Source organism: Carettochelys insculpta, chromosome 4 (genome assembly GCF_033958435.1).
Source record: "Carettochelys insculpta isolate YL-2023 chromosome 4, ASM3395843v1, whole genome shotgun sequence".
Taxonomy (NCBI): Eukaryota; Metazoa; Chordata; order Testudines; family Carettochelyidae; genus Carettochelys; species Carettochelys insculpta.
In genome coordinates this window covers 80,758,631-80,784,620 of record NC_134140.1, presented here as the reverse complement: position 1 = coordinate 80,784,620, position 25,990 = coordinate 80,758,631, and the positions used below count along the sequence as shown (strand labels likewise).

Below are 25,990 nucleotides of genomic sequence, written 5' to 3'. Positions count from 1 at the left end.
CCTTGTGGAAGGCTTTCTGCTATTCGACAATACCTCCCTCACAGAGTGCGAGCATGAGAATCCCAGAGTCTTTAATCATAGAGCTTCCAAGCCGTGAGGTGCAAGGAGTGAAGGTTGGGGTGCTGCAGTCTCCCCTCCTCTGGTGTCAGCAGGTCCAGGCGTAATGGAAGTGCCATTGGTTTGAAGACCGACAATTCCAGGAGGGCTCAGTAGCAGTGCTGCTGAGCCCACAGTGGAGCCACTAGGATGACAGATGCCTGATTTGACTGAATTTTGAGAAGGATCTTGTGGATGAGCAGAATAAGAGGGAAAACGTACAGCAGCAGGCCTTACCAGGGAATGTTGAATGCACCTGCCTAGGAGCCCCGGCTCCGGTTCTGGTAAGAGCAAAATGTCCTGCACTTCGCAGCTAGATGTGAGGCAAATAGGTCCACTTGGGGATGCCCCCACTTCTGGAAAATTGAATGCAGCATGTCTGGGTGTAATGACCACTCATGGTCCATGAAGGAGCTGCTGACATGGTCCACCAGGGAGTTGTGGACCCCAGGCAGATCGTGGGCCTGCAGGAGGATCTGATGTTGAATGCAGAACTTCCAGAGCCTGAGCGCATCATGACACAGGGAATGGGGGTGGGCATCCCCCATTCGTATATGTAATACGTTGCTGTCATATTGTCTGTGCTCACTGACAAGCAATGACCTGCTAGAATGTCCTGAAACACCTCGCAAGCGAGTGTGATGGACCTCAGCTCTTGAACATTTATGTTGAGCTAGGCATCCACCTTGCCCCACAAAGCCTGAGTCCAGCGCTCCCCCAAATTCACCCCCTCACCCCAGGTCTGAGGCGTCCATGACTAGGGAGAGAGAAGGTTGCGGCAGTTTGAAGAGCACTCCCGTGCAAACTGATCGGGCATCCAGTCATTAGTGCAGGATTCACAAAATCTGCAGTGCCACCATCATGAACAGATCTATGTTGTCTCTGACAGGCTGGTACACAGCTAAAAGGGGCACATCCACAGTCTGGAGTGCTGGACTACGAATGTGCACCCCACCATATGACCCAACAACTTCATGCAGCCTCTGGCAGTCGGGGATTTGAACCTGATCACCTCGTGGATGAGAGATGCCGTGGCCTGAAATCTGTGTTCTGGCAGGAAGGCCGTGGCCTGCACTGCATCCAGGAGGGCCCCCACAAACTCCATTGACTGGGTGAGTCTCAAAACCAACTTTGCCTCATTGACCAGGAGGCCGAGGTTGGCAAATGTTTCTTGGATCAGCTGAACATGCTGGACCACCTGGCACTGCAAGTGTCCCCCGACAAGCCAATCATCTAGTTTGGAAACAGTTGTACCCTTCACCTGCGCAGGAAGGCTGCTACCACCGCCATGCATTTGGTAAAGACCCTCGCAGAAGAGGATAGGCCAAATGGAAGAACAGTGAACTGATAACGACCCCCGTCTGCCACAAACTGCAGGAACCGCCTGTGGGGTGGATAAATTGCTATGTGGAAATACATATCTTGTAAGTTTGAAGTGTCAGACCAATTCCCCTGTTCCAGCATGGGGATGATTAGGCCCAGGGATATCATATGAAACCTGATCTTTTTTTACAAACTTGTTTAGGTCTTGTAAGTCCAGCATGGGCCTTAGTCTCCCTTTTGACTTCGGAATTAGGAAATATCAGGAACAGAACTGACGCAGAAACTCCTCTATAGCTCCCCATTGAAGGAGGGATTGTATCTCCTGCCTGAGCAGAGTCTCATGAGAGGGGTCCCTGAAGAGGGACCACAGGAAGTGGGAAAGGTGTACGAAGAATACCAGTGTTTCACCTTCTCCAAGGACTGGCCCCTATCAGGCCTCTTTTTCTTTTGAGGCACCGGGGACTGGCTCCTATAGCACCTTGGAGTGCCAGGCACCATTGACTGTTCATGGCAGCAGAAGCCCTCTGATGGCACAGATCCTTAACATGGCGCTGGAGTGCTCTGCACCAAGGATGCTCCGCTCTGAGCTCCCGCTGGAGACACGTCTGGCTGTAAGGCCCTGTCCAAGAGCAAGACTTTAAGACACTGCCCTCTATCTTTTAGAGTCTGAGGTTTAAAGGTTTTGCAGATGGTCCAGCTGTCTCCAAGATGCCCCTCACCCAGACAACTCAAGGAAGTCCAGTGCAGGTCACTTTTGGGCATCCGTTTGCCACATTAAAACCTGGAAAGCCCCTTCTTGGCTCTCTGAACAATTGAACTCTTACTACCAACGTTAAGAACTATTTACAATTATCAGAGAGGTAGCCATGTTAGTCTGCATTTTCAAAAACAAAAAGTCGTCCTGCAGCACCTTATAGACAAACAGATATTTTGGAGCATAAGCTTTCATGGGCAAAGACCCGCTTTGACCACAAAAGCTTATGCTCCAAAGTATCTGTTAGTCTATAAAGGTGCCACAGGACTATTTACAGCTAATTACAAATATTTACACTATAAACAATGGCTATCAGCCAAAACTAGGAGACATAGAGAGCTCCAGCAACCAACAATGCCAAAGAAAGAACTGAGCAAGGGGGCAGGTGGGGCAGTGCATATTGGTCGCCATATCGGCGCCATTCCAGGGGGCACTGCTCCAACCCAATGGCTACTGGCTAGAGCAAAAAAGCTTCTGGCAACTGGGCATGCAGCAGCGCACACCCAGTTTGGAATACACACGAGCAATCACTTGAAGAAGAACATTAATCATTTTTAAAAAGAAAGCTATCAGAGTTTCAACTATTTCACAAAATTAAGACCTTTTCCATTTTAACCCAGTCACTTTCTCCTCATGATTTTCGCTTTCACTCTCTGTTATTAGGTGAACTATTACCTGACTTCCCATGATCAAAGATAGACCTAGTTAAGCCATGTGTAGCTTATCAATACACCAGAGGGAAATAATTCAGCTTTGCAGGCCGTTACATTTAAAACAAAAAAACACTTTTGCAAGGAAGGATTTGTCCTTGACAAATAAAAGCCAAATAAGATTCTATTGCTCTACAAGGGACAAAGATGACAGCTTTCCAGCAGGATTCATAGCTTCTAAAGAAGCAGTAAGTATCCAGAATCCATTGGAAAGTAAAATGCAATGTATATGTGATAATGAATACATTTAGAGAACTACTAATGCTATTGAATTCCAGGCTGATGTTTAAGCATTACAGAGATTAAAAAAAAAAATGATGATGTGAAGTAGCTTCAGCATAGGAAGCATTGTTAGAGCAAAACCAATGGGTTGATCCTGCAGCTGTTTTAACTCTGAAACTTCCATTTAAGTCATTGACTTCAAAGGGAATTTCTTATGCAGAGGACTTGAAGAATTGGGCCCTATGTTTGGAATCCAAAGAGAGGCTGAAGCTGAAGTCTAGTAATATTTTTGATGCCCTTATTAGACAGTACCTCTGAGAATTGAACAGGCTTTGCTATTCAGTGGTTGCTAGGATACTTGCCCATTATGGGGGGAAAGTCTTCTTGATTGTATCAATATGGTATTTTTGCAGAAAAGGGGACTTGCATGTTTTCCAACATAATTATTTCACGAATGCTTCTAATGCTTTGTATTTTCAAATGCCTGAAATTCATTAAATGAAAATTATGATGTTGTCAGTGCCAAATTTCAGAAGCGTGGGGGGTTTTCTGTTTAAAGAAAAATGTATTATCCCATCATCGGAGACACTGTTTTCATCACAAATTGAAAAATGTGCTAATGAAAGGAACCACAAGCTCTAAGCTTAACCCCAGAACAGCTACAGCACTAAGAGTGGCAATGTAGGTCCAAACCACTGTGCCTCAACACTATCCTGAAGGGACCACTTCTAGACATGAAATGGTAGCCCACATTCCATACCCAATCTCTGAATTCTCTAGTGAGATTGATAGTAAAGTGCCAGACAACGTTGGTAGTTCTCATGACAAACTGTTGTGTACTAGGCACTAGATTAAGTCAACTACACATACAAAGAACCAGAAATCCATCAGTAATGATTCTTGATCACTAGCAAAAAGGTAGCTTCAAATTAATACAGTGCCCTAGAGATGAGAAGCTCTGTAACAGTAATAGCAGTCCAGTTAGTTTCCCTCCTGCCAAGTTTTGTAGCTAAAGAGACAGAGTACATGGGATCAATATCTCCTCTATCACCATGTTCTAATTCCATTTAAATGACAATGGCTATTAAAATATGAGGATCCTTTCAGTTGCCATTCTTCTCAGGGGTATTTTGTGTTCAAAACAGTTTTTTTAAATGATAGAACATCCAATTACATTTGTTGCTTTCTCCAAGACACTTACCTAAAATACAATTATAAACCTCAATGGACGTATAGAATCTACAGATTCTCTTCTTCTTCTTGGACTGAGCTGTCGATAGACAGACCTCATCTTCTATGATGCCACTGGTGAGCAACTAAACCAATCCTCAATCGGCAGAGCCGATTACAGATGTCACATAAAAAGCAGCCAGCTGAAAGCGTTGTACATTCATTTCAAATCCTACACTTTTCCTGTAGCACCTGGCTACGCTGACTCTCAAAGCAATGAAGAGCCTGTACAGTAGTTTGCTGCCAGGACAATCTGTCCTGAACTAGCTTCCAGATCAAGAGGTAAATCTTTAGTGTCAACAGAAATACCTTCACATATGAATGGATTTAAGTGAGGCCGGCATGTGAGTTCCAACCTCACTCTCTTTTCTCACACCGACCATCATGCACAGGCACTAGAACTGTGACGTGCACTGGAAGGAGAGAGTGCAGGTTTGAGATCAGAATTTCCTTCTCCTAGACCAGCACCACCCCAGCAGTCCCAAACTGCCCCAAGGCTTAACCCCCCCACACAGCAGCCCCAACCCCCCCCCGCCTCACACTCCCCCAGCTGCCCCAAACCGCCCCCAGCCTTACACCCCCCTGCAGCCCCAAACCACCCCCGCCTTATACTCCTCACAGCCACAAACTGACCCCAGCCTTAGAACTCCCACCTGCAGCCCCAAACTTCCCCCAGTATTAGACCCCCCCAGCAGCCCCAGCCTTAGACACTTCCCCTCCTCCCACAGCCTCTTCATTAGAGTTGCTAGGTTGGGTGGCTCCCCCAGCCCTTCTGCTCCCAGCAGGTAACAGTCCTTACAACCAATTAACTCAAATGTTAAGCTTTCAGCACCTAGGCATAAGATAATTGCTATCTCTAGTGATGGATATCCGCCTGAGACAGCAATGTTAATAAACTGCATATGGCTTCTTTAACAGCCACACGCAGCTGGGAACTGCCCAGCTGGCAACCCTTAACAAATCTAATCGCAACTCATGTTTGGGTCTCGACCCATCCCTGTCCTAGACTGTTGCACCTAAAAAGGCTTATAACCAAACAGGAATAAGGGGACTTCGAAGTGTGCGGGGTCCTTTTGAAGACGAGCCACGCATGATCAAAAGTGGCACTTTCGAAGTGCCACTTTTGAAACGGGGGTGCGAGTGTAGACACAGCCTAACAAAGTAAAAAATGTGTTACCAAATATAGCAAACAAAGGCCAGTAGTTAATTATATTCAAATGTTTGTTTAAAATACACAGAAATCCCATATTCTGTGATGGTATTTTCTCCCACCATTTAATTACTCCACATTAGTTTTACTGTGCCTTCCAGCATGGCTGAATCACCTGATAACAAAGGAACCCAGCCTTCTCAACCCTCTGTTAAACATGATCTGCAGAAAAAAAAAAAATTGCTTGCTGTACTAAAGGAAAACAGCACACACCGTGTGATACTACCCACTGTTTTATCTTGAATTACCTTTAGTCGCTACTTACATTTGTTTTGTTATGTTCCAGAACATAAATGGAATAAGAAAAAAAATTACTGGAATCATTTTGTAGTTAAAATTTTATTGATGATTAAATTGCTGTCACTGAAAAGTTAGGCATAGCAATTTTATTCCTAGAGGAACTGCCCCCTTTCCCCCCCACAAAAAAAAAAAAGATTAAAGACTTATTTTTGTATGTAGTAAACAGGCAAACTACATAATAATCTGCCCCAGCCTCCACATTACCATCAAACTTTCTAGTGCTCTTTAATTTATACTGTTTGCTTTACTGTACAGCAAAAGGTAATTTAATAATCTTATCACCCTTACCAATTATACGAGTTCTGCAATTATGTTACAACGATAAAGTTTCCTCAATTTTCAGTAATTATGTACAGTAAAAAACAAAACCTAAGCCTTCGTGGGCATAATTTTACTATATACATAGAGGTAATAATTACCTATGTATTAGATTAGATTCTAGTGCAAAATGACTATTACAGAAATTGTAGCATAGTATTTTTCAGCAATAGAGCAGTTAAACTTGAGCCTGATCCTCTTGTATTGCCCCATTATCCTTTGATTTATTTAAATTTACAAAAAAAGTTTAAGATGTTCATCATACATCCACAGGGGAGATCACCACAACTGTCCATAGCTACTTATTAAACTAACCCTTCAATAGCAGGACACCTAAAAATGAATTAATCTACATAATTAAAACTAAAGCAGAGAGGATATTCACACTACTGAAAAACTAATAGAAAATATGAAACTGCTAGAAATCTAACTCGGGCCAAATATTAAGAAAGCAAGAAGGGTAGAGTTAGTACTAGAGCAGTGTACTACAGAACAAGAAAGGAAAAACTATAAAGCCAGCAGTAACAGAGAGGTAGCCCTGTTAGTCTGTAGTCCAACAAAACAAAGCAGCAGAAATGTAGCACTTTAAAGACTAACAAAATGATTTATTTGGTCAGCCAATAGTAATGACTACACACCTTTTAATTTATAAATCCATGTGGGTTAATGTGAATTATGAACATCCACTGGTGGAAAGAGAGAATGACCCTAAATCTTTGGTGCTGGCTCACTGTGCTAATGGCCTTCTGTCAAAATATATGTCAGAAGTACAGGTTCTACTGTGGACTACTCATCCATTTTCACAAAATATGACTGTGGTACAATGACAGGAGTTGTTTAGGAAGAAGGAGGTAATTCTTAAGGACAGGCATGATGTCATGAGCTTGAGTCTCTAATTTTTCACCTTTAACTTTAAAGGTGTGTATTTTGATAAAGGAGACTAAAAAGTGTTTCACCGGGAATCTACAACTTTCTTTGGAAAAATCACTTTGCTCCACTCCTTTTCCCTAAAAAGGGCACTGTTCCCAACCGGATCATTATGCAACACATGACAAACCTGAGAATTTCAGTGATGCAAAAGAGTTTGTAGTCATAATAAGTTTACGGACATACAGTGCACAAGAATATAACACAATTTCCATACAACTGAAGTTACAGTGGCTGACATCAGTTCTCAAGGGTGCCACAACTTCTGTTCTTATGAATAGTATAAGCTTAAGTAGTGGGATACCTACTACCCTGATTATCAATAATTTTGACAAGAGACTGGAATCTTTGCTGATTACTTAATTTTTAAATCAGAAATCCACTTGAAGTAACATTATTTAAATAATGAAAATGATATAAACGTGACCTGTATGTAATCTCTGACATATTAGTACACTTCTGTTAATATATTTTGCAAGGAACAAAATTATCTGTATAATCAGATTTATTATTTGTTGATGGTATAACGTATTTCTCCAATGTATGTACAAGCATGAAAAGAGTATTCAGTCACTCATCTCAGGGGAGTTCGCAAGCACTATCTTCCCCAACCTTAAAAAGTGTGTTTATCAGTAACTGCAACAAAACGGAAACTGCACAGGCAAGAGGCTGCAGGCAAGGTGTGTCCAGAGGGGAGGCACGGGTTGGGCGGATGGAAAAGAGGTTAAGGCTTTTTTTTTTTTTTTTAAGGGAGTAAGAAAATTATTTAAAACAAAAGGAATCTTAAAATATTGACAAATTTCAAAAGACTAGAGTTGGATGTGCCCCATTAAAAGGGAGATGCTCATTTATTTTCAAAACAGCTTTCACTCAAAACGTGACGTTCATGTTTCAGATGTTTTGTTTTTAAAGAAATGTGAAAATGTTACTTATCTTTCCCATCTTTTTTCTTTCATATCTTGAAGTATCTTGAGCTGAAAGGCAATAAAACTCGACGTATAGCAACTAAACAAAAGTACTGCAATTGTGTTTAAAACGTAACACAACGTATACATACCACTTCAGGCAATAGTTTTAACTAAAGTGCAACTGTTTTTAGTTGCAAGGATTGTTTTAAAAGGACAGTATCAAGTCTATTATTATTATTGCAGCATTCAGAACAGCGTGTATATGAGACTGTGTTCCTTTTAAAATCTTTTCGGAGGCATTAAATAATACCCTTACGTTGTCACCATGCTTATGTCGCAAATGAGCAAACCCTAAAAATTCTCTAAGCGCAGGGCTCTGGGAAGTGGCATCTTGCACAACACTATTTCACAGTTTCAAACATCAAAATTAGGTTGGCAGCAACTAGAAGTTGTTAACATCCGACTAGTAACTACAGCAAAGTTTGTAAGGAAAGGCACATACATACTCACAATATGAAAACCACCATCAGAATTGTCTTCATTAACAGTATCAGAAGGAAAACTAATGACTGAAGCCAGGGCCAGGGTTAAATACAAGCACTTTAACCCCTATGTGAAAATTACTTCTGAAAGGGACTGAGCTCACTTACAAAATTATATTAAACTTGCTTGCACTCCTGCTGTCCACCACTTAGCATGTTCTGTACTCAATACTGAAGGCTCGCCTTCCTGCAATTATTAATTCATTCCCCTTTATCAGTACCGCACTCTTTCTTTAAATATTATGTCTCAGCTATGCAGTGGGAGGCTGTAATATTAAACTAAGATTTACAGCCTCAAAGTCTAATTGAGAAGAAATCTAGCACCAGAAGAATAATTTTAAAAGGTTTCATGATGACATGTACTATTTTGATAACTGACAAAGACAAAATATAATTAAACAAGGTAAAATATTTGGACCTAAACATTTTGACAATGATCCTTTAAAATACAACTAAAAATATTCACTATAGAGATCCAAACAGATTTTACTTTCACACCTTATTTCCCAAATTTTAGGAAAAAAATAAATGTTTTTCTAATGGAAAAAGATTGACTTGAAACTCATTTTCACCAAATAGGATAATCTCTGGCAACGCTCAATGGCTCATGTTTGTGAAGCAAAGCATATTATCATACAGGCCTGCCTCTTCCTTGATTTTATTATTCAGTGACAGAGTAATTCAATACTAAGGTATAAATAATACTGTTCTAAAACACTAGACATTTCATTCACTAAGAAAAATCAAGCAGAATGACCTCTGTATATAAGCCTGTCATTAGTTCTTGGAGTCAAACAAGGGTCTTCTAGAGAAACTCTCTCAACAAAATGCCTCCAGAGCTCTGGCACTCAATGAATATATAATAAAATAACCACCTGCACATCTATTCTATTCATGAACTATACATACTCAACGAAGTCAAACGGTTAACAGCTGCAGCTGGTTTCCTGGGATCATTTTAAAAAACGACAAAACCCTAATAGAAAAACATTTATTGTAAAACAAGGTGAAACAGCAATGACATTAGCTGAGTTCCTGCTCTACAGTTCTAGACAGAGCATAATGCTCTAAGGAAAGCCAAAACAAAATGATAGCACAACTATGCAGATGTTGCCTCATTAAAATCTCTTTCTCTTGATAATTTCTGGTTTCCAGCTGACAGGATGAGTTTCTTCAGTCTGAAAAGAAAAAAATTTAAAATAAGACTGAAATTGTAGCAAAATAATTTTGAACTGTAAACTAAGCTACAATTAGTTTATGGGTTCAAGCTCACTTAACACATTATCATACTATAAATTTCATGAATATGAATATTTTGTAGCTATAATACTGAACGTTTTATATTTGCTTTAGACAGAATTTTACTTTTGAATGCTCTATGGCTTCATATACTACCCATCAATTTTGTTCTTCCTCCCTCTCCCACCACTGGAAGTCCTTGACAAATCCAGTTTTGTGAATTTTTTGGGTGGAAGAACAAGATCATGAGAGGCCAATGGCAAGTTAAGAAGAGTGTTCTGGTGATTAGGGTACAGGACTGCGAGTCAACACAGTTGGACTCTACTCTCAGTTCTGTAACTGACGTGCTGTATGACCTTGGGCAGGTCCTTTAAACACTGTGCCTCATTTACTCAATAGCTAAAGAAGAGAAAACAGTTATCTCCAAGAGCTACTGAGGTGCTAGTTTTTTCTATCTGACAAGCACTTTTAAAATCCTCAGATAGAGGGCACCATGTAAGTGCAAAGTAGGGTTAATAACAATACTTGTATCTCTTATTTGTATTACAGTAGTGCCTACTGGGCCAGAAAGTCCAAATATGATTAGATTCCATATACTGTACACATTTATTACACAGAGTGACTATACCTGATGTACACAAAGTTAACAAAATGAAGTACTTCCAAAATAAACAAAATACACTAGATTTCAGTTTGCTTGCATTACACACTATTCTATTGGGATTGCATAAAAAAGAGTAATATACCCCTTTTAAACTGCATCTTTTTTGTCTTGAAAATTACAACCAGATACACCACTACATTGGCCTTAATTTGCAACATACATTTTCTAATGAGATATCCCATATATCACAAGGGCAGTTTTGTGCATGAATAGATGGACTCCTTAAAACAGCTTGCTAGAGGAGTACAGTTAACAGGCAGTTAACAGTACAGTTAACTAGTGCAGAAGCTACCCACCGTTCTCTACATATTATTAGACAGACTAACACTTTCCTTTCAGTTACAAGTGTTGTGACCTTAGCCTGAATAAAACAGTTCTGCAGAAAACCTGACTGTTAATTTAAAGCTTTATTCTGATTTTGTCTAGAAACTGTAGACTTCAAGAAAATGCAATTAAAACACTTCAGCATACCGCAGTATCATCTTCTCTGTACACTTTTATGGTTTTATCAGCTTCTGCAGTGAGCAATCTGCTTTCCGACTGGTCAAATGCACAAGCAAATATTCCTGATTCACTGTCCAAAGAACCGGGCTGTACAGCTGCGTGCACTCTTTGGAAATTATACCCAGTTCTCCAGTCCCAAAGATGCATAGTGCCATTATCAGCTGGAAAAGAGAAATATATTTCAGTCAATCCATTTCTATCACCTTTTCTGTAAGTTTGCGTCTATACTAGAAGTGTCTGTCAACAAAGTATTATTCCTCAAACTTTCAAGGGACAACACTGTCGAGACAAATGCAGAATTGTGTCAAGACTCTGTCAACAGAAGCTGTGTGTGTGTAGATGCTCCCTGAGTTCTCCTGACAGAACGCTGTAGTGCAGACACAGCCTAAGAGTAGTACTCGGGACTTTGAACTGATACATGAAATCCACTCACTTAGAATAGTTTATTGCACCTCAGTAGGTCCCTCATTACCACCTAGCTTCTACAGTCCCCTCTCAATGAAGTGGGGGGTAGGAGGTGGGGGTGGAGAGGGAGGACGACAGGACTGCTGCTGTCTTTGGAGTTCATTTAAGTTTGCCTCAGAGTAACTGAGAACATTACTGCTGGGATGGCATTTCTACAGCCCATCATAAATTTAGTAGAAATGCTACAGGATCTATGACTCTGCATAAATTCAAAGTTTATAGAAGCTCTTTCAGATCAAACTAGAGCCATTATGACTGTCAGCGGCGTCAATGTAAAGGTAGTTCCCTGAGATCCATTTTGGAAAGAGTGTATATCAAAGCAGTGTTTCAGTTATGATAAATGTGTCACATAATCAAACAAGAGCTTAATTTGTCCACAAATGCCCAATGGAATCCAGACATTTCAGGAAATGCCTTTTTTAAGGTAAGCCTTTAAACATTAATGTATCTTATTTCAGCATCAGTTACTTTGAAATTGCAGTAGTTTGTAGGGGCCTAGCTTTTTAAGGAAGTCTTTAAAACTTAGTTCTGACAAGAGCAGCAATTTTGATCTGTGGAGAAAAGTAGTTTCTCCATAAGCTTCAGCTATTTCAAAGGGGCGTACTGCAGAATAAGAACAGCCCCGTTGTACATTAAAACCAATACAAATACTCCTAACGGTCCTCGCAAAATTTATCCTTCAAAATCACCTGGAATTAAACAACACCCTCACCCCCATTTTTAAAACTTTTACCCCACGCTATTTGCATAAATCCTTAAGGCTCTAAGCTATTATTTATGGTAACAAATACAGATTGAAAAGGAAAGCCCACTTACCTGAATTTTTTAAAAAAAATAAGAATATACTGACTCAAACCAGATTAATTATTTAGCAGCCCCCATGCCATGTACTTTACTTTTACACCAAATATTTAGCCTCATGCTTAACACTACACTAAAAGTGACAACTAACATTTAGGAATTTAAATAAAAGTATGATTCTCCTCTGAAAAGACAGTTATCTGTTCCCTAACTGGTGTCCTTCAAGAAGTGTTGCTCATGTTCATTCCAAACTGGATGTGAACTGGTGTATGCTGAGTTGCCGGGAGCTTTTTGCCCTAGCCGGTAACATCGGGTCCAAGCAGCACCCCATGAGTGGCGCCAATATATGCACCGCCTGGCCCCCCCCGCTCAGTTCCTTCTTGCCGGCTGCTCTGACAGAGGGGAAGACAGGTGGGTTTTGGAACAGACATGGGCAACACAGCTTGAAGAATAACAGTTACGGAACAGGTAACTGTCCTTCGTTCAGTGATTGCTCATGTGCATTCCAAACTGGGTGAACACAGCCAAAAACGGAGGAGGTGGGGTCGGAGCCCCGGAAGGAATGTAAGATAGCCCTGCCCACTGCAGCGTCCTCCCTAGCATGCTGCATCAGGGCCTAATGGGCCGTAAACATACGAACTGAGGGCCAGGTAGCCACTCTGCAGACATCCCAAATAGGGATATGAGCTAAATATACCGCAGAAAACACATGCACTTCAGTAGAGTGAGTCCTGATCGGGGAAGAGGGACCCCAGCCAGCTTGTAGCATTCTTTAATGCAGGTCACTATCCAGGAGGACAACCACTGGAAGGATACGGGGAGGCTTTTCATCCTGTCAGCCATCGCTACAAACAACTGATGTGACTTCCTAAAGGGTTTGGTCCTGTCCATGTAGAAGGCTAAAGCCCTCCAAACATCTAAGGTATGTAAACTTTGCTCCCTAGAGGAAGAATGAGGTTTTCGGTTAAAAAAAAAAAAAAAAGGCGGCAGGGGGTGGGGGGGCAGAGAAATCTCCTGATTGACATGGAAAGAGGAGAGTACCTTTGGTAAGAAAGCTGGATGGGGTCTCACTCTGACCTTGTCCTTGTGGAACACCGTATAAAGTGGGTTCACTGTCAGTACCCTCAACTCAGATACCCTCCCGTTGGAAGTAATGGCCACCAGAAATGCTGTTTTGTAGCTTGGAAACAGCAGGGAACACGACGCAAGGGATTGAAGAGGGCCTGCATAAGTTTTGACATCATCAGATCAAGATCCCAGATAGGTAAAAGGGCCGCACCTGCAGTTTGTCCCTCTCCGGGCCTGAGAAAACTGAAGATATCCCAGGACCACGGTGAAAGTCTGAGATAGATGCCAAATGCACCTTGATGGAGGATAGATAATGACAGCCTTTCCTGATTTAAATACCGCAAGTAGCCCAAAATCAATGGTATCGAGGCCTGTAACAGGGACAGCCCGTTCTGAGATACCCAAATAGAAAACCTTTTCCAGATGGCCACATAAGACTTTCCTCATGGAAGGTTTCCTACTATTCAACACCACCTCCCTCACAGGACCCGAGCATGAGAGCTCCACAGCATTTAGACACAGAGCTTCCAAACTGTGAGGTGCAAGGAGCGAAGGTTGGGGTGCTGCAGTCGCCTCTCCTCCTTCGTCAACAGGTCTGGGCATAATGGGGAAGGGAGGTCATCAGTTTACAGACCAACATTTCCAGGAGGACCAAGTACCTGTGCTGCTGGGCCCACACTGGGGCCACCAGGATGACAGATGCCCAGTCTGACCAAAGTTTGAGTAGGACTCTGGACAAGCAGAATTGGAGGGAAAGCATATAGTAGCAGGCCTGACCAGGAAATGCTGAATGCATCTGCTCAGCACCCCTGACTCCACTGCTGGTTAAGAACAAAACATCCAGCACTTTGCATTGAGATGTGAGGAGAATAGGTCCAGTTGGGGCTGCCCCCACTTTTGGAAAATTGAGTGCAGCACATCTGGGTGTAACAACTATTCATGGCTCATGAAGGACCTGCTCAGATGGTCTGCTAGTGAGTTGTGGACTTCCAGGAGTGAACAGGCTTGCAGATCTGATGTTGAATGGAGAACTCCCAGAGCCTGAGGGTCTCATGACATAGAAGAGAGAAGCATACACTCCTCTGTTTGTTTCTATAGTACATTGCTGTTACGTTGTCTGTGCACAGTGACAAGCAATATCCCACTAAACTGTCCTGAAATGCCTTGCATGAGAGCCTGATAGCTCTGAGCTTCCAAACGTTTATGTGGAGGTGGAGGTCCACTCTGTTCCACACAGCCTGAGTTCGATGTTCCCCTAAATGGGCCCTCCACCCCAGGTCTAAGGCATCTGTTACCAGAGAGCGAGAGGACTGCGGGGGATGAACGGAATTCCTGCACAAACCATTTCTGCATTTAGCCATCAAAATTTGCAGTGGAACCGTTACCAACAAATCTATGTAGTCTCTGACACGGTGGTCGGCGGAGGCAAGCCACAGCTGAAGAGGGCACATCCAGAGCCTGGCATGCTGGACTACAGGCATGCATGCCACGTGACCCAGCAACCTCATGCAGCACCTGGCCGCTGTGGTGGGGAACATGATCATATCGTGGAGAAGAGAGGCCACTGCCTGAGACCTGCTGTCTGGCAGGAAGGCCCTGGTCCGTACTGGGTCTAGGACAGCCCCCACTAACTCCACTGTCTGCATGGGAACCAAAACCAACTTTGCCTCGTTGACCAGGAGGCTGAGACTGACAAACGTTTGATGGATCAGTTGCACGTGCTGGTGCACTTGATTCTGCAAGCAGCCCTTGACCAAACAATCATCCAGGCAGGGAACAGCTGTACCCTGGGCCTGCATAGGAAGGTCACCGCAACCATCATGCATTTGGAAAAGACCCTGGGGGCAGAGGGCAGATTGAACAGAAGAACTGTGAACTGATAATGCCCCCCTTCTGTCATGCACCGAAGAAACCTCCTGTGGGGGGGATAAATTGCTATGTAAAAATTCATGTCTTGTAAGTCAAGGGCGGCAAACCAATCCCCCTGTTCCAGCATTGGAATGACAAGACCCAAGGATATCACACAAAACCTTATATGTTTTATTAACTTGTTCAGGTCTCGTAAGTCCAGTATGGATCTTAACCCCCACCCCCTTTTGACTTAGGAATTAGGAAATATTGGGAATTAAACCCCCTGCCCCTGAAACTGGTGCTGGACCTCCTCTACAGCCCCCCTGTTGAAAGAGGGATTGCATTCTGCCTGAGCATATTCTTATGAGAGGGATCCCTGAAAAGGGATAGGGAAGGAGGCTGGTGGTGGGGAGCACAAAGAAAACTGGATGGCATATCCCCTTTCTACTGTACGTAGGACCCACTGGTCCAAAGTTATGTTGCACCAAACAGGGTAGAAAGGGGACAGGCGGAAGGGGAACAAGGCTTGTGCTGGAACTCTGATGGAAATCGGCGTGCTGCTCTCAGCCGCACCATCAAAATGCTTGTTTTGGCCCCAATGGGAGTTTTTCACGGCTCTGTCCTTGGGTCTGATAGCCAGGGCGCCTTCTGTCTGTACAGTTCCTCCTCCTCCTCCTATCCCTTTGTTGTTGGTGGAACTGTCTAGCAGGGTGTTGAGGGGTAAAGGAGGATAGGGTGTCCATTACAGGGTCCATCTCATCTTTATTCTCCTCTGCCAGGACACCCAGACCTTGGGCCACACAGTGTAATAAATTTTGAAAAGCCCTGCCACCCTCCAGAACAGGGGACGCCAAGGATCCCATCACTGCCTCAACTGGGGAAGAGGAGGAAATGCCAGCCACATTAGTTTGCAAAGGTAAAACTGGCAGGCCCAAGTCCCCCACCTGAGGTCCTGGTACTGCCTACAGTACCTGAGACATGGTGCCTGACAAAAATGGTAACACATTCAGCACCAGGGCAGACTGCATCAAGCTCACATCTAAGGATAGTACCTAGCTCAGCTCCTGGCGCACCGGTGCCGGCAACAGTGGTGCCGGGGCCCTGGCATCAGTGAAGTTGGTGCCCATAACAGCCGAGACGGTGCCCCTGCAGGTGCTGATGATGTTGGGAGCAGCAACACCACAGATGCCAACAAGGAAGCCTCTGACCTGCAGCTGTTCCAATGGAGGCGCACCCAGTGATGCAGATAGTGCCGAGCACAGTACCTGGGGGGTCTCCCTGCACCCTAGACAGGAGTCCTACAGCCCCTGCACTTCATGAAATGCCCAAGGGGTCCAAAAAGGCCACTACATTGTTCCCTGTATGGCCAGCGGCCACCTGTTGTCGTTCGAGCATCAGCTGCGGGGCCTACAATAGCTACAGTGCAATGCCCGTGTGCTCCCACTCTGTGCCGAGCTGGAGTCATAGGAGTCCAATTCCAACGCTGACTCTGACGTGGAAGACCACAGTGGCACCATATGCCCCAGTGCCTGCACCGTCCCCTGCTAGACCGGCACCTGTGCTGCTGCCACCGAATAAGGTATGTGAAACGGAGCTGTCTTCGGTGCCCTAGGCTATTGAAACTGCTCCAGCACCAGAAAAGGCAATGACGACGTCGACAGAGAAGGGAGCTGCGTGGCACTCTAGGTAGCCCCTCACGCACTCACACGCTTTCCTCCAGTGGTGATGGGCCCGGCACTGTGATATGTAGTTAGCCCTGGGCCACAATAAATGCCTCTGGCATTGAGGCAGTCCAGGTAACCACGGGCTCCTGCCTCACACCGGCAACAATGCACGTACCCTGTGCTCTAGTCCATGGCATGGTGGAGCAGACACCTTGGGAGCATCCTGGTGCTTTTCCCCAGAAGGGGATCAGTCTCTGTCTTGCCTCTTTTTCTTCTGAGGCACGTGGGACTGGCTTTTATGGCACCTTGAAGCTTTAGATGTCCGTGCCTGTTCACGGCACCGAGAGTCTTCAGATGACACCGACCCCGATGACGGTGCTGAGCACTGATGAGGCTCCCCTGAAAGCCCCCATTGGGGACATGCCTGGTTGCAGGGCTGCCTCCATGAGCAGGACTTTAAGTTGCTGTGCTCTGTCTTTCAGAGTCCTGGGTTCAAAAGTTTTGCAAATGGAGCAAATATCTTCAAGAGGCTCCACACCCAGACAGCTCAGGCAAGTCTGGTGCAGATCACTTTTGGGCATCCACACTTAGAGCAGTTTTTAAAAACCTGGAGAGCCAGGCATTCCGAGGTGCTGAGAGGGGCAGAAACTCCTGCCTCAACTCTCCCAACAACAAAGCAGTAACTACGAAACACTATGAACTATTTACAACTAATTACAAACTATTTACACTATAAACAAAGGCTACCAGCTAATTAGAGAGAGAGAAGAAAGCTCCAGCAACCAACAGTGCAGCAAGAAGGAACTGAGCAGGGAGGCGGGTTGAGCAGTGCCTATACTTGTCACCATATCAGCATCACTCCAGGGGGCACAGCTCCAACCAGATGGCGACTAACTAGGACAAAAGCCTTCTGGCCATGTTTGGCATGTACATGAGCAATTACTTGGTGACTTACAGCTTAGTAGCTTCCATCAGAGCTAAACTGTTCTACTAACAAATAAAAAAAGTCCACCCCAACAACCTTTCTGCAAACTCATCTCAAAGGAAAGAAAAGCTGTATTTTACAAGATTCTGAGAGTCAAATTTTATCCATGGCTACAAGTGTACAACAGTTTGCCCAAGTGAAAGCAAAGGCCAAATTTGCTCCTGCAATTGTAATTTAGTTTGTAATTCTGTGAGCAAACTAAAAAATGCAGAAACTCAAATCTCAGTTCACTGTCTCATAGTTATTCTGGTTCTTCAATGCTCCCAGGAGTAAAAAGAAGAAAGGGAAAAGCATGTTGGTCTTAAAGCTAAGGCACTGGAATTGAACTTTACTGATCTGGTTTTAATTTCTGCTTCATCTGTTTCCCTATCTGATCCTGGGAAAGATGATCATGAGCTCTCTGTCTGTAAAGAGAGAAACACCCTGAACCTCGCCTTTGTCTTACGTATTTAGGTTCTCAGCTATTTAAAGTCAGACACTATCATATCACTATATTTGCAATGTACCTTGCAGAATGGGGCCTTCATTTCAGCTGAGACCTCTAGGAGCTACTCTGATTATTTTTGGTACTAAATAAACATGACTGAGTACATACATGTACACACCCAAAACATATTGCTGTGATGGTAATTGTTTTCATCAACGTTATTTACACTATAGCACTTCATTAACCTTGTTGGTGAAAGAAAAAGGTCACCATCAAGGTTATAATAAAAACAAAAAAGCAGTCCTGTAGCACTTTAAAGACTAAGAATGTTATTTATTAAATGATGAGCTTTTGTGGGATATTTAGTTAGGAAGTATTCAGCATTTAACTAAATATACACCACTTGTAAAATTTGCTGGGAAGTAGCATCAGAAAAGGTAGGTTGATTCAAGGTATGAAGGAAGAAACAAAGAGGGGAATTTTAAACACAGTAATGTGGTTAATATCTTCATTCATATATTTTTGGAGTAAACCGAACTTTGATACAATAAGCTAAGTCCAGCAGAGTCTAGTGCATTCACTAAGGGGCAAATACTTTCAGCGCTCATTATCACCATTATATCAAAAGTATGCAAAGGATTTTCAGAAAACCAAATCAATGCACTTCTGCTGCAAAGTGAGAGGCTAGGATCTGGAGGGCTTCACTGGAATGCATGTACCCAGTGTCTGCAGGGCTCTGGCTCCAAGTATATTACCATATGGTAAGTGGGCAAGAGTGACGCAGACCTGGGCCAGGAAGATCTTCTGCTATGTGGATTTGCCCAAACACACTTACAGGCAATATTTTGAAGAGGTCGTGTCTATTTCAGGTTCAGAGTACAGTGGGGTCCATAGAGTGACTACAGCCACTCCACGGCAGCCACTAGTGGACTGGGGAGAGGACAAGTCTCCTCTTCTTGCTCTCCAGGGGCTTCTTAGCTGAGACACTGTTAGATCAAGGATTTAGGTTTAAATACATAAACAATGAAGAAAATAAAGCCATTTAATTTTACCTCCTGATACCAACACTCCATCGGAATTCACAGCCAACGTGTTGATAATAGCATTATGACCAGAAAGGTTTTGAATGAAGTTTCCATCTGGGAATTTCCATTGCTTAATGTTATCTGGAGAACCAGATGCAAACGTGTAACTGGAACAAGATTAGCCAGTAAAGAAGAGTTAAACACAGTTAAATCACATCATTTTAAGTGCAGCGCATCACTCCTAAAGCTACAAATATATACAGCAGATGATGAATGTTATTTCTAAAATTACTTTTATCACTAAATCACATTTTTTTCTGAAATAGCCAGTTTATAAAAACAAACTTTTATATTCATAACATTACCTTCTGATAATGCAAGTGTTAGTCATGTAACTCTGCTATGTTTTATTATTTTTTAAAATTTTATTAATTGGATTACATAATCAGACAACCTTATGGAAGGTATTTTTGTTTGTTTTGTTTCTGTGTAGGCATTAATGGCGTAATGATGCTGATAAACATTTCAACGAAATAGTAATTCTCAATGACAACAAAGGAACGTTAGCTTTTAAAGTATCCTACATTTAAATTGGCTTGCATTTTTATTTTGGCAATGTTCATGCACAGAAATACTATCACAAATGGTAAAAGACATAGGGACTGTGTCGACACTAGCCCAAATCTTTGAAATGGCGGCCATGGCTCTTCAAAACTGTCACTTTTTGCTGCTGCGCAGCTTGTCCAGACAGCGCTCCTTTTCAAAAGCAGACAGGAATAAGGGGATTTCAAAGTTCCCAGGGTCCTTTCGAAAAGGACCCCCATCTGGATGAGCCACATGGCAGCAAAAAGCGGCAATTTCGTAGAGCCGGGGACGCCAGCATGCTAATGAGGGGCTAAATATGTATTTCAGTGCCTCATTAGTAATCTTCAAAATGGCCATTTGCATGGCCATTTTGAAGATTTGGGCTAGTGTAGACAGAGCCAGGATTTTCAAAAAATGTCATACGTTACTGGACACGTATACTTTTGCCAATTTCCTTATTGAGATTAACGACAAAATTGTCACTATGTTAATTCTTCTAAATCTTTGCAATAATGTGTAAGGCTTCCAAAAGCTCATTTGTATAAATATCAGTCATCTTAAACTTTATTTCCCCATTCTTAAATGAGCCTTCACATATTTGATCTGAGCACCAAGTTTAAAAGCATCTGGGAATATTTTTAATCAAGCATTCATGACCAGTTCACTGACTGTTCAACAGAAATTGCCATACCACCACAGGGGTGAGTGGTCAATTAATCCAGTATTTTTCCCCATTAGCGGCTGATGCCAGTAACGAATAGGACAGATTAAACAAATTTAGTTTATGAAGGATGTGCAACTGACAAGGCCTTGCGATAAACATTTTCTATGCTCCAAAACACAAACAAATGTAAGCTTTCTAGGTGCGGGAGGTTAGCTCAATCTTTTTGTTCAATACCTCCTTAGCTTCTCTGCCCAAACTGCTAATAATGATAATGGAGAGCAGACTCTGTAAAATGACCAGTACTGGTGCTGGACTGGAACCAATTCACTTCACAAGAACTCAGAAGTTTTGTAACGAGGGGACCGAAATGAAAAAGAGTCAGATTCAGCCATATCATAATCACGTGTCATCCTTTTTGCTTAATAGGGTGTCCTAGAAATCTTTATTGGAATTATGCTTCAATGCATATGCCACTTGTAACAGAGAGACTAGGCAGTACTTAAGAATCTACATTTAGAGCTCACAACAATGCTAACTTCAGTAGAACTGAACTGGTGCTGTTAACACTGCTTCTCAGATACCTTAATTGCAGTGGTTTCCTGTTGTGTACATATCTTTTAAACCTTCATTTGCTAGCCCAGGCAGTACATATAAAACAAACATACCTTAGTTTGCTTCTCCTGTTACATACTACAAACTGTGAGGTAATGAAGGAATGTGTAAAACTTACTGTCTTGGATGCAGCACAACTGCTCTCACAGACTTCTTGTGATTTGTCAGAGTGACACGAGTTTTTCCTGCCACTAAGTCCCACAGACGTATTGTGGTATCATGGCTTCCTGTGATTTAAAGCGAACAGTATAAACACTACCAACTTTTGTTTGGACAATCAAATCTTGTAGGAGTTTCTAATAAAAAAAAAAAAAAAAGAGACCTTTCATCTTCAAAATGCTTAACCTGCTAACGAGATACAATGACCTTTAGTTATTATTGATATATAACCACCTCAGAGGTAAAACATAACACCTTTCAACAGTCCACAGCAACACTATAAATATTTCAGGGATGGAATGATTATTTTATCTATCTTTAAATTAGAAAGGAAGGCAAGCTGTCACCAAGCAAATAAGTGGGATTTTGACTATATATGGCTTTTGATATACTGGGGCTGACCTGGTCATTTTTACACTTAGGCCTGCTATGCCTGTCATCCTGAGGTATGCAATTTCAGGTACGTGACCAGCGTAGCTGGACTCAGCATACCAGAGGCTGAGTTGCTGTGGTGTCCCCAGCGCAGGTGCCAAGCAGAGAAACTCTCCTATCAACTCCTCTTATTCTTCTCACTCTGGCAGAGTACTGGAGTCGATGGGAGAGTGATCAGTGGTCAATTTTACAGGTCTTTACTAGACCCACTAAATCAACACCAAGGAGATCAATCAGTGTCAATCTTCCAGAAAGTATGGACAAGGCCTTAATTCTTTATTTATATTTAAACCAACAGTTACTGTTATGTGATCTCATGGGCTACACCTACACTACAAGATAAATTTGAATTTATTAAAAAAAATTGATTTTGTAATGCCAATTTTTTTTAAAATCAATTTTGAGTATCTTCACTTCCCAGTCTCCCAACAAATTTGACATATTGTTTCCACACTCAAATCACCAAACATCGACCACTGCAGCAGTGCATTCTGGGAACCTATTACAGTTCCCTCAGTCGCACATTCTGAGCTGGGAGCCAAGTGCAGCAACACTGTCAGTTTCCCAGCTCCCCACAGCTTGGGAGGGCTCGGGAAACTGACCGTGCAGCAGCCCTGGTCAGTCTTCTGCCTCCCACTAGTAGCAAGGAGCTGGGAGCCAGGTGCAGCAGTGCTGTCAGTTTCCTGGGTCCCTGCAGCTTGGGGTACCCGGGAAACTGACAGCGCAGCAGCCCTGGTCAATTTCCTGGCTTCCCCAAGCCCCAGGACCTAGAACATTGACAATGCACCAGCCCTGGTCAGTTTCCTGGCTCCCACTAGGAGCTGGAAGCCAGGTACGGGGCATAGCTTCGTGGGATACATACGGGACACTTGTGGAGGCTCATGAATTGGAGTGAAAGACAAGACGCTTCCACACTAGCCTTTATTCAACATTTTAAACGCAAGATTGACGCTATACTGGTCCATTAATATTTTGTTATCAATATTAGGGCAGACTAAATCAAGCTAATGACATTTACAGTGAAGACAGTGACGTTTTCATGTTGAGCTAACTCCTTTAAATTCGATTTTATCTTGCAGTGTAGACGCAGCAATAAATGTGAAAAGAACCATTCAAATATCATTTAATATATTAAATGTAGAATGTTTCGGCTACATAAGCACAAGAAGAGTCTAGAAATGAAGAAAGTAAAGCTTTCAGTGAATAATACATATTACATATAAAGTAGGCACATTATTAATACACCAGCTAGGACTAAAAATACTATATACATACACTGCTACTACCAGAACTTTAACTTCTTCATTACCCAAATTACACTTTAACACAACTTTTTTTTGCATTAATGTGGTTATTTTATATTATGTGTATTACACTAGCTCCAAAAAAAGCAGAGCACTGTACAAACATTGCAATATATGGCCCTTGCTTGCCTCCAACAGCTTACAAACTATTTTAACACAAGACACAAAAAATGGAAAAACCAGAAGAGATGAACTGGGGCTAATCAATGAAAGTAGCAGTGATAAGAACATGTGTTTATTCAGACTAGTTATATGCACTATCATTGGTTCTGAGTAACTCAGTTTGGGAAATATATTACAGACCTGTAATAATCTGTGGTTCTGCAGCTTGGCACTTCACTGTTGCCACAGCGTTTGTGTGCCCCGCTAATGTATGCACACTGGCTTTCGTCCTCACATCCCAAATCTATGAGAGCACAGTAAATTCAATTAGTCAAGAAAATGTATGTTCATTATCTTTTAGGTCCTATCATTGATAGCATGGATTATGTGCCACAATCCTGACAACTGAAACTACCATACTCATGCTATAAACTTGATTTATAAATTCATCACAGAACTGTGCAAGCTGGAGGAAAACAAAATGGAAAAGTTTTCATTCAATGTATTCTGAGGAATCAGGTCAATTTATTTAAAGCCAATAACCATAAAGCTGTACTACCCTCTAACACCAAGAAACTTTAATGATTAAAGGTTCTCAACTATCTAAATTATATTTCTTATTGGCCTCAGTATAAGTAACATATAAACATGTTTTTTGAAGTGTCACTAGCCTTCTGTACACCGTTGAGCACCCCCTAAGCCTTAATTTTTTAATCTATAACAGAGAAACATGATTTGGATCCTGATCACCATAACAGTCCCTCTCTTTATGAGCCACTGCAGGACTTGAGCTTGGCATAAGAGTTTGGGAGTTAGAAGTTCCTAGATTTAAATGTCTCATTTGTTCATTCATTGTACTGTCAGAGCGCAAGTGTATTGACCTTCAACTTGCGGTTTTCAGTCAGGCTTCTGACTGACAGGGCGGACCTAATGCAGTAAGTGAAGGTACAAAATGCATGACAGTTTTAGTAAAGAAATTCCTGTAGACAACACAAGTTACCTACTTATGTTTAAATCTTTGGATGCTTACAGTTTTTTAAATTACAAAAATGGACAAGTAACAAATTTAAATCTCACTGTTAAACTTACCCGTGCAGTTGAATCTCTGCTGCATGTTACCAGCACATCTATTGTTGGATGTAAGTCCAAACCATAGACTGCACTTAAGTGACCATGATAATGCCTAATAACCTAGATGGGTAAACAGACTTTAGTTAACTATTTGGATATTTTGAAGAAAAACAATCGTTCATTCATTGTGACCAGCGTCCAAACTTACCTTATTATATTCAAGATCCCAGCACTTCACCTGTTTATCTTCTCCACAAGAGAAGAGGTATGGACTTCTTCCACTGACTATTACCCCTCGTACAGTACTAATGTGTCCCGTCAAAGACAATTTTAATTTACCACTTGCAAGGTCCCAGATCTGTAGAGACGGATATTCATATTTCTAAGTTATCCAGATGTCAGGCATTATAGAATTATAATTATGCAAATCTACAATATATAATTAAGACAAACATGTTTAAGAAATAAATTAGCATTTGGACTTTTCTCTAATTAAGTCCTCTGGGGCCTGAGCAGTGGTACTCAAAATGAGGTTCATGAGCAGGAAGTGGCTCCTTAAGGTGCCTCGTACGGCTCTCAGCAAGATACTAAAACACTGCATTTAATTATTCTTAGTGTATATGCAACATGCCTCCTGTGGCATGTGACCAGGAATTTGGTGCACTAGTTGGATCACTAACTTCCCCACGCCAGGCTGAGCGCTGACAAGCAGTGCAACATGAACACTTATTAACCAATCAGTATGCTTTTACAGTTATTAACCAATTGTAGTTGATAAAGTAATACTTGATCAATCATTTTGCCCAGAACAATTATATACAAGTAACAAAACAATAAATTGACACTACTATCACTCTTTTATATAATGCTGATTGGTAGCTTGGCTCCTGAACCACGGAGGTCTGAGTATCAGTGGTCTAGAGAGTTCAATAGTAATGCGAATTCTAACTTTGGAATGCTGGAGTATTCAGATCTCAGACAGGAAGTAATCCCTCAGAACAGAATGACTGTCTGAATAACGAAAGAAAACATGGTTTATAGCTGACTTCATGATAATGAAGAAACCATTGCCAACATCTGAAAATGTATTTAAGAGGCGAGAAAGAAAAGCTACATTGAGACCATAATTTGCTAATCTTTCTCTCCAACACTTACCTTTATAGTTCTGTCAGCAGAGCCAGTAACAAACCATTGATTTCCCGGTTCAACTGCAATACATCTCACCCAGCCCAAGTGACCACTGATAACCTTTAAAAATAATAAAAGCATTCTGAATCAAAATAAATGCATAGTTATCAACATAACTGTGAACTCTAACTTTGACTTTCCATGAATATTAAGTGTTATATTTTTGTTAACAATGAAACCAGAAACACCTAAAACTGGATTTGGAAAAATACAGTTAAATATTGACTGAAATACAAACAAACTTCTCAGATGAACAAGAAGGGATGCCTAAGTGTCAAACTATGAAAAAAACTGGACAGTTCAGGGATTTGTAGAGACCTTCACCGGTAAGTCACTGATTCAAATCCATATCAGGTCAGAAATAATTGAAGATCACTATTTAGATTGCTCAGACATCTTGGCTGAATCTCTCCTATATTCCCATACAGTTGTATATGAACTGCCAGTACTCATTCAACAACCTTACAGAAAGATGATACCATTAGCTGATTGACCAGTCACAAATGGGAAGTAAATCTGGCAGTTTCAATCCAGTTCTCCCCAGATAGGTATGTTCACATCTACACTATTATAAAAGGAGAAGCGTCCTTCTGTCCATCCCATCCCTGCCAGGTCTTGGCCCCAGGGCTGCCAGATGAGC

At 42.1% G+C, this 25,990-nt stretch overlaps 1 protein-coding gene across 1 annotated transcript in view; it reads right to left on the bottom strand.

Moving 5' to 3' along the window:
* Positions 1-5,958: 5,958 nt before the first annotated feature.
* PLRG1 (pleiotropic regulator 1) overlaps positions 5,959-25,990 on the bottom strand; it is a 30,284-nt gene continuing 10,252 nt past the window's right edge. Inside the window, exons 8-15 of the mRNA XM_074993150.1 lie at positions 25,318-25,410; positions 24,371-24,520; positions 24,181-24,282; positions 23,293-23,395; positions 21,213-21,321; positions 19,261-19,400; positions 10,915-11,108; positions 5,959-9,718 (exon numbers count right to left, since the gene is read on the bottom strand). Of these exons, the coding sequence (XP_074849251.1) occupies positions 9,659-9,718; positions 10,915-11,108; positions 19,261-19,400; positions 21,213-21,321; positions 23,293-23,395; positions 24,181-24,282; positions 24,371-24,520; positions 25,318-25,410 (951 nt within the window). The 3' untranslated portion in view covers positions 5,959-9,658. The remainder of the gene's footprint in view (positions 9,719-10,914; positions 11,109-19,260; positions 19,401-21,212; positions 21,322-23,292; positions 23,396-24,180; positions 24,283-24,370; positions 24,521-25,317; positions 25,411-25,990) is intronic.